The sequence below is a fragment of the Gymnodraco acuticeps genome, unplaced genomic scaffold (assembly GCF_902827175.1).
Source record: "Gymnodraco acuticeps unplaced genomic scaffold, fGymAcu1.1, whole genome shotgun sequence".
NCBI classification, from domain to species: domain Eukaryota; kingdom Metazoa; phylum Chordata; class Actinopteri; order Perciformes; family Bathydraconidae; genus Gymnodraco; species Gymnodraco acuticeps.
This window is the reverse complement of record NW_022990224.1, coordinates 2,716,318-2,732,394: the sequence shown is the minus strand read 5'-3', so window position 1 is coordinate 2,732,394 and position 16,077 is coordinate 2,716,318. Positions and strand designations below refer to the sequence as shown.

Sequence of the window (16,077 nt, the reverse complement as noted above, 5' to 3'; positions counted from 1 at the left end):
TTCGTTTAATCCATAAAAATAGCATATTATAAAATGTGCTAAACTTTTGTTGTTGTTGCACACCCTCACTTTCACTCACTTTTCACTTACGGAGTCCCTAAAGGGACATGTAAAAAAAAAATGTAAAACAGAGAGAGAAAAAAAAAAAGTCAGGATAACGAGTTAGTATCTCGTGCGCACGAGAACGTTTCTCGTGCTCACGAGATACTAACTCGTTATCCTGACTTTTTTTTTTACTAACTCGTGCGCACTTTTTTTTGTTGAGAAAGTTACCGGTGCACCAAGGAGGAAGTGAAGCGCACAGGAGACAACTATTTCATTGCAGACTGTTGTGTTTACGTGGGGAAATGACAGTGCATACATTATTTGAGATATATATCGTACTTAGACGGCTAGTGACGGGCGGCCCACTTTGGTACCGGCCCAATGGGATTCGTCCCGAACGTCCCGATGGCCAGTCCGCCACTGGCTCTGTGTGTGTGTGTGTGTGTGTGTGTGTGTGTGTGTGTGTGTGTGTGTGTGTGTGTGTGTGTGTGTGTGTGTGTGTGTGTGTGTGTGTGTGTGTGTGTGTGTGTGTGTGTGTGTGTGTGTGTGTGTGTGTGTGTGTGTGTGTGTGTGTGTGTGTGTGTGTGTGTGTGTGTTGTGTGTGTGTGTGTGTGTGTGTGTGTGTGTGTGTGTGTGTGTGTGTGTGTTTCCCTATGAAACAGCTGCGGGCAGCAGGTACTCTGAGAGTCACGGACATTAATTCATAGATCAAAGCAGACTGGTTTACAGACTCGCCAGTGTTTTATCAATCCGGTGCTTAAACCAATAGCTCTACACCCCTGGCCGAAATGTCCATAAAATTAAGTCTGACTTCAAAATATATCTCAAATAATGTATGCACTGTCATTTCCCCACGTAAACATAACAGTCTGCAATGAAATGGGTTGTCTCGTGTTCCACTTCCTCCTTGGTGCATCGGTAACTTTCTAAAAATAAAATAAAGTCAGGAAAACGGATTTGTTTCTCGTGCGCACGAGAAACAAATCCGTTTTCCTGACTTTATTTTTTTTCTCTCTCTCTCTTTTTTTTTCTTCCATGTCCCTTTAGGGGCTCCGTACTTTCAGGATTCCTGTCAGCTGAGAAAACAGGAGGTCACTGCAACCAGCAAACAAAAAGGCCTATAATACTAATATTATATATTATTATTATTATTATTATATTAGCATTATATTAAGCGTCTTTGAGTTGTAGAAAAGCGCTATATAAATATAATTTATTATTATTATTATTATTATACCTAACCCCCCCAGAAAACGCCAATGTGTTGTTCTCACACTTCAGATTTTGTATAACTAAACAAGTAAGATACTGTATGTAGCATCTAATAAGTGAGCTTTTGAAGAGCTTGAAGGTGGATTTTGTTACTTTACAATACCAGGCTAGCTAATTCCTGTCTTTTTGCTAAGCTTGGCTAACAGGCTGTTGGTTGTAGCTTCATATTTACATTAAACATCAAATTCTGAGCAAGAAAAATAATAAACATATTATCCAAAATGTAATTTAACTATTCAATTTAAGGAGAAATTACTGTTCTCTTTGTCAATAAAAAAAACGAGTTATTGCCATAATCATATGCAATGCTTGGACAAGCTGAGGCTTATGAACCTTTGAATAATGCCAAACATTACAGTACAGTCAGGGGGGATAATTCAATACCAAATGGAAACATTTATGCCTGCCTGTCTACAGTCTGCTGCTGGACCTCAGTGGTGCTGCTGGGGCCTCGACATCTAATGGCCCAATAAGATGACTGACAAGGGTCCAGTGCTGCTTTATTTCCAGACTGTAAAAGGATATCCCCCCCTCCCAATGCTACCATGTCACCTAGTACCTTCAGCTCGCTGAACCGTCTCAACCCTTGCAACTAATGTGTCTACTCTCCTGTAAAAGCCAGACAAAAAGCCAGACACGCTGCAGGCGAGGCGAGGATGGTAGGTGCCTTGCCCACAGGCTATAGGCAATAAAGAGCGGGCTCCAAACACCTTCTGTCACTATATTTCTTTCTCTTTGCTTCCATTTCTATGATGTTTATCATTGCTATCTGTCTGCTTGTTTCTAGTCATAACATTCAGCTCGCCCTCATTTTATCAGACAGTTTAATCTGAAATAAGTGAAAAAGAATTTGTGAAAAATATTTGTCCTAAAATGCAACTCTTTCCATGATGTAACTTATGTGGCAGCAACAGTTGGGTATTTATATTATACAATTACACTAGAAAGTCTCTTGATACTACTTACCCCGAGTAAATGCCTCAACACACATTCCCCTCACCCCCTCCACCGACACTTCTGGAAGTTTATGTCACCTTTTGACACGCTCGCTTATTGCACAGGAAAGACTCGCCAGATGACTGAGCACAAGCCTGGGCTTTAAAGTGGACACAGAAACAAAGGAGTAGTGGGAGTTTCACCTTCATGAAGCACAGGCAGGGGGATGTGCCCCACTTTTATGTTTTAGTGTTATGAGAGTGGTAACGGAAAACCCACAGAGGGCGAACTGTACTTGTGTCAGGTCAACTAACATATGGCATGAATAAAAGCAACCCAAAAAAAAAACATACAGTATTAGAGACCAAGAGGAAGAGTATCAGGTTGTTATCATTGGACAAACTACAGGTGTGCGTTATTAGTTTGTATCTGACAGGTGAACACTGAAATACTGCCAAACAGGTGGACATTTCTAATATCAAAGATCACATTTGTATGCGTTTCCTTTTTTTTAACTATTTGCTTGCTTCCCCTGTATCATGGTCATCATACTGATAGTAACCCTATGTTTTACATTACTAAAAACGATATGTATCTTCACGATTCTATGTATTTTATGTCCAAATGTCGTATCTGTTGTTTCATAAATAAATTAGATTAGATATACTTTTATTGATGCCAGTTTGGGAAATTCTTGAAAGTTGTATTGTATTTATGAAAAGGAAACTCTTTTCACTGCCTGCAAATACGATGATCCTCATAAACATATAGACTATTTCAGAAAAATGTGCTTTTACCTGTTGTTTGTGAAATGTTAAATAGGAAAATAATCTCAGTGCTCAACAGTTACAGCTCCTATCAATACAAAAGTATACTATTGTAATATATTGTACACTTACCTCCAAAACTTGTATTATACTAAATACTAATTAGTGTATTAGATTAGATATAGATAGATATACTTTTTTCATCCCACATTTGTTGTCATGGCAGCATGTGTATTTCATTGGCATGCAGAATGGAGATGGGACACATTGATGTTTTAATTACTTAATTGACAATAATTGTGTAGGTGTCATTTAAAAATGCCCATGTTGAACAGCCATCAGAAATTGTGATCTATTGTATATGGTGATAGTAAAACACTGAAAGGCGCCTGTCTTACAAAAAGCATTATTGGTCACATGGGACGGCCCATGAGGATCTGACTGACAGTGACCTTGGAACGCTGGCTGTTGTTAATAATGAAGATGCCTTCTGGCTTTCCCAGCTAAAACTGCTGAGAGAAAAAATCTTCTTTACTTTTCCACCGACTGTGCCATTTAGTTTTTATTTAGTGCTTTTAAAAACACTTTAATGAAAAAGAGAGCCATAAAACATTTGACTATGGGTGCTGGAATGAGGGTAACATTCATGTTGAAGCTGTTATGATGGATAGTAATGCGTCTGGAAGATCTACCCTTCAGACTTTACCTCAGGCAGGTGAGGTTAAGTAGCTCCCAGGGGATTCTCAGTGAAGGGGCGGACAGGATGATAATCTCGGTAAGGGATGGAGAAGATTCGAGCCTGCCTGTGTTATGAGAGGAATGTCTGCAGCCTCACTAGCATGACCCTGCTGAATATATCTTAATTTACACAGAGCAGACTGACAGCAAGTATTGCTATTTATCATTTGAAGCCTTTAATAAACCTTGCTGATAGCAATTTTCTCGTCTCTTTTATGCTCAACAGACTCCTTGATTTTTGGTTTGAATCTCCCTGAGCTTTCCCCAATGGAAGAATCCAGATCCTTTACAAGGTCAAAGTGGCAAAATGGAAGAACAAAACACTACAAGTAAAGACAGATGTAATCGGTAAAATATATATTAAAAGTAAGAGTTAACATAAAACACAAAGGTCCTTTGTTATATTACTACATAAATATGATTGATGCATCACACCGCTTCAATGTTCATGTAGCTTTAGGGCTAGGTAGGTAGTAGGTTGCACTGTAACATGCATCATATTTGGTTTTTAAAAGTTGCTATGTTTTGAATGTGGAAATCTTAGTCTGTTGATTGACTTAACCTCTCAAGATAAACATCAAATACTCGCACAAAGTAAAGCAGTGTTCAGAAAACTGGTGTTTTTCTGTCACTCACTGATACCAATAGCTTCTCAGTTACTTCCCCGATCTTGTTAATGTATAATGGGTTTATTGAGTAATGCTAAAATCTAATTCTGCAGGGGTATGCCCCTTGCTTGGTGCTGTTATGTAACAATGTGAGGAATTGCAGTGTGAGATGGTTTGAAAACTGAATTTCCCCTTGCAGGGTTAGTATTTACTGGTCACATCACATGCAATCCAAGGTAAAACCATAATGTCCTGATACTCAAACCCCCTCACAAGGTACTGAAGTCAAGGACACATTATATTTTTGACAGGAAATACATTTGTTTGACCTGAACCCTAAATGTACTGATTTTCTCAATTAAAAAAATATCTAATAGCATATAATAAGTGTGTTGATTCCATGGTTGATTCAAGAAAGAAAATAGGGGAATACTGCCGCCTAGTGGTAGAAATTGCGAAAGAAGGGTTAGATATTGAGCGGTGACTCTTGGTCATTATCCATGAAAATATAGCTTGTTGGATTTTCAAACAAATTAAATCATAAAGCTCCTCAATGCTCATCCCACGGACATTAAATTACGATAAATATGTCGCTAATTATAATGTCACCATTGATTATTCAGGAATATAAAACTGCTTTACCTACAGGCAGACATGTCAAGAGTGTATAGTATGTTGAGATATTCAGTAAAGCATTTCTGAGCTGCATTAAAAAAGAAGCCTGTTTTCCAGAAATGTCCAATGTGTCTTTTTCGTATGTTTGATCTGTTTATGGCCAAATATCAATCTTTCACTTCAGAGAAGCCTTTTGTCCTGCACAACCCAAAAAAATACACAAAACTGTAAAAACCTAGAATCACAACTAAAATATAATTCTTAGATCTTCCACTATTGTCTATCAAAAGGGGGTTAATGAACATAAAATATTAATTTAAGACATGCACAGTATCATTTAGTTTGTGTAGGTTTGAAGTGCAGTAGCAAAGCTTGTTGAAGATCCTTCCTATTTGTAATTAGAAATCTACTCTTGTAACTGTAATGTTGAATGATTTTTATTTAATTTATTTTGATATACTTTATTAATCCCCGTGGGGAAATTGTTTCTCTGCATTTGACCCATCCTAGTGCACGTTTCCTTTACAGAGCTAACCATCTAAAATATCCCCTTTGCAGCAGTAATGCATAGACAATAACACAGTGTTTCTGATATACACAGATAAAATCCTCCAAAAACATTTAAAAAAACAGTACGCCTGCTTTTTCCTGTTGTTTATAGCACTGTAAATGATGGCAGTGATGATAAGAGCGGCTGCTGGTTACCACTTTTCAAACTGATGCCTGACCCCAGGAACACACCTCTGTAACTACAGCTTTTAAAACAGTCCAGACTGATTTATTATAGTCATATAGTTTGATTACAATATAATTTGGACGTTTTAGTCACTAAAACGTCCAAATTATGTTGTTAAACATGAGATCCAAGCTTATAATCAATGACAATTACCTGTTAAGGGGAGTTAGTTCTCTTGTGGTATTGGGCCTACTGGCCTAGCTTCAGTTTTAATAAGACTACCTCCTAATTTTTTATTTTCTTATTGTTAGCTGGATGACAAAAACACTGTAAAAACCAGCACACCATGAACATTAGCACAAATACACAAAAATACATCCATTCATATAGTTGCAATGTTGCACAAGAGCTAAGTTCATACCAAACAATTGTCTGTATTGAAGCTCTGTTGTTTGTATTGCATTAACAGGTAAGCAAAAAGGCCTGTTAATACATTGTTTCAGAGCAAAACAAGTAGCCCAGTGTGAATGTAAGGCTAAACACATGGAACTAGTACAAATGTTAAGCATACTCCTGAGGTGGATCTTTAGCAAGCACCGCTTACCTGTGCGTTTCTGTTTACAGGGCAACAAAGGTACGATTAAAACTGCATATTTATAAGTGCACCAGTCATTTACCAATCTTTAGCTTCATGTCTTTTTAATTTGTTTAAAAAATAGGATGGGTCAAAGGTGTGCAACTCAGCAAACTGTGTGAGAAACGAAACGTAAGAACGTAACCTACTAACGTAAATAACAGGTAGCTAGCTTGGGCGTTCATTTAACTCTGTTAGCTACTAACTTTAGGCCATCAGTATTCTTTAAAACTACCGCTATTTTTGAGGGTTTGCTTGCAACGCTAGCTACTTACGTCCAATGTATTTCTTCCAAAGAGTTTCAGTCGACGCAGTGACTATCTTTGTTGAAAGCTAAATGAATGTCAGTACCTAAGTTACTTTGGCTAGCTAGCTAGCTAACTAGCTAGCGGACGGTAGTGTTTACATTAGCGCGTGGCTATTATGTCTATTTTCTTTAATTAGCTGTTAGCTTTGTTGAAAGGATCTACGAACATTAACACCGATACATTATTTCACAAGGTCCTCTTTAAAATTTGTACCACGCTTCCCCTGTACATCGTCCCTTCGATAGCTCAGTTGGTAGAGCGGAGGACTGTAGAGGCAATCAGCTGAAATCCTTAGGTCGCTGGTTCAAATCCGGCTCGAAGGAGACCCATTTTTTCCCATAACGTTTTATTCGTAGTTTCTGGACTGATAGACACAGAAATACAAAATGTACACAACAAACGCAAACAATTAATGACACTTTCACCATAATATAGTATGGACTATATTATAGTCATTTAGTTTACTGCATTATTATAACTATATTATAGTTATATATGTAAGCGTCTTTGAGCATTAGGAAAAGCGCTATACAAATACCATGTATTATTATTACTATTATATTAAAAGTAAAGTGATGATTTAACAGAACATTTTAATTATGGATAATATAAAATACAGAATTAGGAAAAATATAGGAACAAATGCAGTTCGAGCATGCGGCTGTCATATTCTGTAATATAGGCAAACAACATTTGATTAAAATAATATAATAATAATAATCTATAATCATATTATTAATATTGGTAGTACTGTATATTGATTAGATTGATCAATGCATGCATGTTTCTGAACAACCACAGACATATTAATAATGCCCTCCTCCGATAAATACATTCTTAGTTGACTACACTAGTAAAATGCAGTCAAATATTGCAGTAAACTAAATTCAGCAGCACCAAACGTTCAGGTTAAATGTCTGGAAAAGGCTGAGATTGCAACTGGACTTTTCCAGTGAGGCTAAGCACACAATGACAAAGGCTTTATTCTAAGGTTGAACTATTTCTGTGAACAACAGACTTCTGCCCCTTGTGCTACTATCTATGATGAATTGTTTGTGTAACCTTTGAATTTGTGGACCGTTGCTGGTTTTCTGCAGGTCTTTGATGCACCTCTTTATCTTCCTCAGGTGTTTCCTCACAGCACCTGAAGGGGGCAGCGAGGCTTCTTTCTCAGCCCGGACAGGTAGGTGCTGTTAAACTGGACTAGGAAGCTTATTTTAAATGTAGAGAACAGAGCTGAGAACAAAAGCAGAGTGAATGCAAACCCACAAACACTTTCCTCTCTGTTTACGCTGACTGTGTGTGTAGTTAAGATACTGAAAGATAATGAAATCGCTACGGGTAAACAAAGTGCTTTGAATAAACAGATAAACACCTTTTCACCACACATTGATATTCATTGCTTTATTTTGTTATCGTTTGCGTACCTGGGGACCACATTATTTGGTTGCTAATCATAATTTTTAAATTGTTGTTTTCTACTTTCACATCACAAATAAGCAGTTGGCAAAAAATAGGCAACTATTTTAACAATGGATCAATTAGTTCTTGTGATTTTTTATACGAAAAAATCAAAGATTTATTGGTTTCTGATTCTTAAATGTGGATATTGGATTATTTTCAATTGCATATATGATGGTAAACTGACTACCATTGAGTATGATTGACATCCAACACATCGCCTCGGGCACTGGTCAATTATAATTATTATTAATTATGGTCCATTTTCTTCTGGTATTTTAGACATTTATTTTACATAATTCTTAATTTGCAAATTAAAAGTTACAAATACTGTATCACGTAAAAATCCTCCATTAAAAATGTAACTGAAGTAAAAGTACAAAAGTGTTCAGTGCAAAATGTACGTAAAATAATATGTTGCACAGTTACATAAATAATTATTAGTAATGAGGATAATAAGTAAATAATTATTCCAGCTGTCAGAGAAATGTTTTGTAATGTAAGTAAATTGGAGGATAATACATTCACATAATTTACCTCTTAAATGTTTTAGAAAAAAAGTGTAAATAGCAGAAAATGTAAATCTTCAAGTAAAAAATTAGAATTTGAGTACATTTACTTAAATCATGGTGGGAGGTACCAAACATCTTAACGGCAGAAATATAGCAGTAACTCTATTATAACTACTTCTTAAATAATTCCACCACTGTTTCTTCTAAAAGTGATCTCAACATAATGTTAAACAAACCAGAAATAAGTGAATGTATCAGTGTCTGTCAAACACAAAAGCACCTTAAATGTAGAGACATATTAACAGTAATAGTTAGCAGAAAATATTAATTACACAATCAAACAAACAATTAAAGAATGCAGCTTTCAAAAGTTGTATTGCTGTCTAAGTGGAAATATACAGATGACAATCATTTTATATTTCATATGATAATACCAGAGAAACAGCAACAATATTTAATCATAGTATTGTTTGTGTTACATCATTAAGGGCTTTTTCGATGTGAAAAGGTTACAATGGCTGAGGTAGTAATGTGGCAGTAAAAACTAAATTAGGCACATTTTAAAGGGACAACAAAAGTCTAGATAAATACAACTCTAGCTATATAAGTTCAACCCACCAAAATTACTAGAGAAACAGCACCAATTGTTAAATTACTAAAACACCAAGGATTAAAAAGGCCAGAAATCTACTTATGAATTAAGCCTACAAGGGACAAAACAATGCTGCATCTTTAAATAAATCTTTGGAATGCAAAGGGTATTTTTTTTATTAAAAATAGCAAAGATCAGACATGTTTTCACTCATGACGACAGCGCTTCCTCTGTGACACCGGCGGCTCCAGAGAGAAGGCGGTCGGCGAGACTGGGCGAGACTCTGGGATGACCTCGGTCTTATACTTGTCGATATAAGGTTTGGCCACATTCCACACCTGGGTTTAAAATATAAAAATGTAAAAAAATTACAATTCTATCTTTCATTTCCATACCTGGGAGCCGGGACACCATTTAATGTCACTTGCCTTCTGGTCAAGTAGAAGTCTGTGAGCAGCTTCAATGTCCGGAGACATGAACCTGTCCTTCATCCACGGTCTGTTAATATCAGAATAGAGAGAGAAGAAGAGAGAGTCCGAAGTGGAACAGTGGATAAATATTAACCATCCTGTACGTTGTTTCAGTGGACTGAGAGTCGTGTACCTTGGCCACATCTGTTTGACTTACTTGACCACACTGCGCACAAGTTCATAGACCTTCTCCAGCGGAGTGGTGGTGCGGAGAGGGCGGAGGAACTCGATACCCTGACAGGCTGCCAATAGCTCTATAGCAAGAACTGAGCACAGAAAAACACATATATTTAACAATATTAATTATATCTCTTACTTGTTCACTTGTCAAGATTATTCCCTTCAGGACACTTTATTCTGAAAACAATCCTACAGTATATAGATAAGTCCTATTTGTAGTGGTTATAATTTCTGTCACAAAAAATTGAAATGTTACACAACATGTGATGCAACCCTGTTTCTTATAAACTTAAGCTCCATTAAATCTAAACCGGCTATCTGATGTCTCTATATGAGCGTGTTAAGTGACAATCCTGTGTTTGCAGTGAGGCTGCACACTGAAAGCATTAGAGTGTATGTAAAGTATGAGATTATGAGATCAGAAATAGGGCTTTAAAAATACTTTAATACAACATTTTTTTCATAAATGTACTAAACTATGTGTGAGATTGTGAAGCCCATTGCATGTTTTAACTTGTACTTTAAATAGTTTAGCAACATGTGTCCATTTCTTTTTTAATCGCAAAGGAATAGCACATAAAATAGATCGTAAATGTTCATGCAGAGCAGCCACTGGATTCCTTGCATTGGAGTAAATACGTTTTTTTTCACTTTAAGTAACTGGAATGCTGTTGTTTACCTAAATATTAGTAGTAACAATAATCCAATCATACCTGGATTAAAAAAAATAAGTTACCTTGCTCCACATGCTCCACGACCCTCAGGGCCTTCCTGGCAGCCCAGCCCCCCATGGACACGTGGTCCTCTGTGGCTGCGCTGGTGGACAAGGAGTCCACAGACGATGGATGACACAAAACCTTATTCTCTGAAACTAGACAGTTAAAAAAGGACATAAATACAAATCACTATAATGATGAAATGCTGCTAAACTTTACAACAACATATATATTATTTAATGACTCCCCCAACAATATCTATTTTATTCACCAAAAATATAATTGTCACCTAATTTCTTTACTTCTGTTGATGCGCTTTTATAAAAAAAAGAAATGTGCACACTTACCCAGGGAAGCAGCGGTGCAGTGAGCGATCATGAAGCCGGAGTTGAGTCCTCCCTCGTTGACTAGGAAGGCCGGCAGCTCGCTCAGAGACGGGTTACACAACCTCTCGATCCTGCGCTCACTGATGGAGGCCAGCTCATGGACTGCAATGGCTAAAAAGTCCAGAGCCTAAAAGAATAAAGTGAAAAGGCAATGAGAGGTAGGACAACAAAACTACTAAACATAACAAAAAAATCATTTTATCACTTCTTACGTACTTTAGCCGGATATTCGCCATGGAAATTCCCACCTGAAATGGTCTCTCCTCTTTCGGAAAACACCATCTTTTATGGCCGTTAAGAAACATTAATCTGATTTGCAATAAAAGCAGAAAACTGTTTGGTTGAACCAATATACATTGTTAATTGCAGAGACTTAAGTGACACGTCTAGATTTATGAAACAGTCTTTACATTTTTACGATGAGGAAGGATACAGGGTTGTCTGTGGCGCTGTTGATTTCTGTATTGATGATGTTCTTAACAAAATTGATCGTGTCATTGGTGATTCCATGGACCTGTAAGTAAAGTAAACAACATTTTTAGCATTTCAATTCCAGTAATCTGATTTCTCTGCTCATCATCACTCATGCTATGTACCACAATCCACCACAAGTGTGACGTAAGATGGCTAAGTCCTGAGGGAAGAACTTGTGATTTTGGGATGAATAAATAAACTTGATTTGAGGTTACCTGAGGACAGCAGCGCATGGTGTAGGCATCCTGCACTCTGTCACAGAACCGGTGGCTCTCTGGAAAAACATACCAATCACACACATTAAGAACTACATATGCAAAGCAGCCATCATGTTACCAAAAGCAATACTTTATTAATCCTTCTGGGAAAATACTCACTCTGCATTTAAACCAGACTAAGTATTTACGAGCTGTTGGCAGCCACAGTGAAAGCAGTACCTCAACCGAGTGCAGGGGTATAAATATTCTTCACAGATGTTTGTGTTTTGGTTTGGAGGAAACCCCAGAGATATCGAAGACTAACATGCAAACTCTACTCATTGTGGCTCTGTAAGCATTTACAACACATTTATTGATGTGAGGCAACATTGCTGCCCAGCATATAAAGATAATTCTGCATGATTTGATGTTGTGTTATTTGTCTGTTTTAGGATATGGCCCTGTCCCCTGACCTGCAATCTCAGATGGATGATGATCAGAGTCCAGCAGCGAGCGGAAGCGCAGGGCCACCTCGATCTGTCCGGGGTGGGGCCGCAGCTTATGAATGTCTGCAGGATGAGACCACAAATTGAGGAGGGATTGAAAAGATATCACATTTTGAAGTTTAAAGGTAAACGTTTCCATTTAGTCTTTTGATGCTGCTCACCACTGTCAAAGGCCTTGGTGGTTCCCTTCAGCACCTCCAGGGTCAGAGCAGCGATGATGTCGGCCTGCCGAGCGATGGCCTCGGCCCGCTCCACAGCCTCCGCCCCCAGAGACGTGATCATCTGGGTCCCATTAATCAGAGCAAGACCCTGGGAGGTAAAGACTGGGAGTGAGTTGCACATTTTTACACTTTAAAAGCCACTAGAAGAATGCAATGCTTTGAGCACTCGTATAACTGTAAATATAAACACTGATATTAATCTTATACACTTTGTACCCTGAAGAGAGGACAAAACATGTCCCCAGTGAACCCTGGGTCAGGCTGTTGAGTGCAAACAAATCACATATGAGAGAGCACGGCTGGTTTTAAACATTACCTCTTTAGGTTTCAGTGATATGGGCTTCAGTCCATGGGCCTCTAGGACCTAGTCAGAGATGAAAGGAGAAAAAACATGTAAAATGTCAAGGGTCATCAAAAGCATACATGTTATTCTATTGGACCTTGCAACCTGTCACTCAAAACTATACACAAAGCACATTTCCTGGAGCATTGGGTAAGTTATTGTTGTACAACCATGGAAGTCAGTATTAGAGGTAAATCTTACATATTTGGCGTCTGCCCACCCGCTCTTGGGAGACCACATTTTCCCCTCTCCCATCAGCCCCAGGGCCAGGTGAGAAAGAGGAGCCAGGTCTCCACTCGCACCCACTGTTCCCTTCTCTGGGACGAAGGAGAGGCAGGAGGCTGCAGAGTGAGTGCGGGAGGGATAAGATTAGTCATATGACCATTGGGGTAAAATAAGTACATTTACTCAAGTACTGTACTTAAAAACAATTCTGAGGTACTTGTACTTTACTCAAGTATATATATGGTACTTTTTAATTCTACTCTAAAACAATTGAGAGGTAAATATTGTACTTTTTCTCCACCACATTTACCTTGTACCTTTAGTTACTTTGCAGATATGGATAAATAATACAAAAAATGCAATCAACACTTAAATAAAACTTTAGTTACACCTGGATTAAATTCACATGCTACCCTTCAGTAAATAAAGTAATTAAAATGTGTTCCACCTTTACAAGCTTGATAAACAAATTAATGGGCCAATCTGCATAGTGAGTACTTTTACTTTTGGTACTTTAAGTGTATTTAGATGCCAAAACTAGTACTTCTACTTGGGTAACATTTTTAATACAGGACTTGTACTTGTAACAGAGTATTCCTACACTTTGGTATTTCTACTTTTACTTGAGTACAAGAGTACTTCTTCCACCTCTACATATGACATCCAGCTTCCCTGATACTGATCCCTTAATGAAGGTATCAGCAGTTAACTGAAGCTGATATCACCAGTCAGACGAGGTGAATGAGGCTCACCGTTGAAGGCTTTGATCATTTGATCAAGCGTTTCCGGAGATATTCCACTGTACCCTTTGGCCAGAACATTGATCCTCAGAGCGAGCAGCATGCGGGTCCTCTCTGGGCTTAGAGGGTTTCCAACACCTACAAAAAGCAAACCATATCATTGGTGGTGCTGATTTAAATGCAGCAAAAGCTAAAAATGTTGTCTGGAGCTCTGAAAATGTTTAAATGTTTAATTCTAGACTAGTAATTTAACTTTGTTTACCTGCTGAGTGTGACCGCACCAAGTTCTCCTGCAGCTCCCTGTGGAACAAACACACGTCAGCACATTAAAACCAACTCACTCTCAAACAGAAGATTTAATGGGGACAAAGAAAATGTGAAATGTTGTCTTTACTTGAGCTTGCTGACAGGAATGACTGTTCTAGCAAATTTGCCAAAACCTGTTGTGATTCCATAGACAACTGGAGAAACATAGAGAGAGATACAGAGAACTCAATACATGGGATTATTGATTTATCACGTGCCAACTTTTTAAGTAGCTGGTTAACAGTGGGACCAATGCATTACAGATATTATCCCTAAATGTTTCTTAACCTTTGTTTTCTTTGACAATGGTGTCCAATAGCTCTCTGGATTGCACCACTTTTTTTTCGGCCTCCCGAGTCAGCTGAAAATAGGGGATGATTACGTTAAGTCAAAGATTACACTGACCAGTCATGACAAGAAATACCATTTGTTGATCATTACCTTTATCTTGTAGAGTCCTCTTCCTAAATTGACCAGATCTGTCGATGTCAGGCTGTTGCCATCTAGGGAAAGAAACTGCACAGGGAGAGAGAGCCGTGTTACACAGAAGCAATCAGTAGTATGTTACTACTGCAAGAGAAATGGTGAAATCAACTCTTACCTCCGCGGATTCTTTGTATGCTGCAGTGCTATTTCACATTTTTGATTGAGGATAACATTCAACAAATACAAGTTTGCCCTATAGTATATTTTTTCTTACAGAAATTCAAGAACGTTATGTTATTTAATAAAATACATTGTTGCTCATAAAGGTGTAATGTAGTATTTTGTACCTCTTCTCTTAAAATGATTGTCTATGTAAATAGGAATAAAAAATAAGAATGTGTCTGAAAACTAAATTATTCCAACTTTATGTACGACAGTGTAAATTACTTAGCCTAGAAAACTGTTTAATATAGCCTTAACTTAATGAAAAATACAACAGTTTCCACTATTAAAATATCAACTTCAGTCACGTTAATTTAGAAAGAACGTTTTAAAGCAACCCAGGTTGACCAAAGTGTAGATCACAGCAGGGAGCTTACATATGGCTCAAACAGTTAAGTGGAAGGATACAGGTGGGATACTCCGGGCTGACACGGGATAAAGTCAGTGGACATGGTGTCTCCTTGGACAGCTGCAAGTACAGGATAATATTTTACATCACATTTGTACTTGTATCGACAGTATTATTAAATGTAATGTCTCGTTTCTTAAAAACTGGCCATGCACAATTACGCACAACAACTGGCATAACTGTCCCTTAAATGTAATTCATAAATGTTCTAACATTTTACATGCATAAAGTCATACCGAGCTCGACAAAGTCATTATCCTCCAGCACATCTTCAATAGTGTCATCGGTGTCCAGCAGGCCCAGACCCTGGCACCTGCGCACCACAAACTGGGCGTCCTTTACATCCTTGATGCCGCCGTTGTCCGGTTTGTTCTTAATGTAGCGTTTAAGGGCTTCCTGTCCGAGCCACTGGATGGTATTGGTGGCGTCCTTGCAGGGCACTGCCAGCCACTCATCTCGGATATGTACGGTGAATCGAGGCATTGCACTTCAGCGGGAGTCTGCAGCAGTGAGGGCTGCTCTCCTCTCCCCCTGGAAGCACCTTCAGCACCTAAAGTCCAGCAGCCAATCAGAAGCTCCGCTTGGGAGCCACGCCTCGTTGGTGTCACACCTCTGAGGGTCACTGACCTGCACAGGTCGGTCACACTGATGTTTGGACATACTGACTGAAATGCGTTCACGTGATTTAATCTCAGAAAATATGGAGGCTTTTATGTGTTTGAATTAGACAAACGGGAAGAGTCTGCTGACTTTGTGTATTGTTGTTTTAGTTGTCAGGCCAGAATTGTCCTAAAGTGATACAACCGAGACAATTCTGGCTTTGCTTTGGAAACCAAAATTAGATCAATCTTATTTCCAAAATTACATATCAATAACAAATTATTCGAATAACATGTATCCATGTATCCCATTTCTGCCGGTGCCTTAACTTGCTGTCAGACATTTTAGTGCCTGTGAATCTTATAAGTGTAAATATGAATATGACCAAAAATGACCGGAATTCTCAATGGCTGATACTAACAAATAAAACATGATGGGGTTCTGATGCATTGCTACTAAAACTTTTTGTAATCTAAGTGGTCAAAGGTGGAT

At 38.1% G+C, this 16,077-nt stretch overlaps 1 protein-coding gene and 1 non-coding gene across 2 annotated transcripts; one reads left to right on the top strand and one right to left on the bottom strand.

Annotated features, from left to right (window-relative positions):
* Positions 1-6,834: 6,834 nt before the first annotated feature.
* On the top strand, positions 6,835-6,922 carry trnay-gua. Its single transcript is given in 2 exon segments — positions 6,835-6,871; positions 6,887-6,922. It is a non-coding gene; the product is annotated as a tRNA-Tyr (tRNA).
* Positions 6,923-8,920: 1,998 nt separating this feature from the next.
* hal (histidine ammonia-lyase) lies at positions 8,921-15,523 on the bottom strand. The gene is made up of 20 exons (XM_034218784.1): positions 15,222-15,523; positions 14,985-15,045; positions 14,530-14,557; positions 14,370-14,444; positions 14,217-14,289; positions 14,017-14,083; positions 13,885-13,922; positions 13,635-13,760; positions 12,859-12,998; positions 12,631-12,678; positions 12,255-12,402; positions 12,061-12,156; positions 11,606-11,664; positions 11,350-11,430; positions 11,133-11,198; positions 10,878-11,043; positions 10,551-10,685; positions 9,792-9,900; positions 9,593-9,662; positions 8,921-9,502 (listed from the first exon to the last, which is right to left on the bottom strand). Exons 1-20 carry the CDS (start codon positions 15,466-15,468, stop codon positions 9,371-9,373), a joined length of 1,965 nt encoding a protein of 654 aa, XP_034074675.1. The 5' UTR covers positions 15,469-15,523; the 3' UTR covers positions 8,921-9,370.
* Between the last annotated feature and the right edge of the window lie 554 nt (positions 15,524-16,077).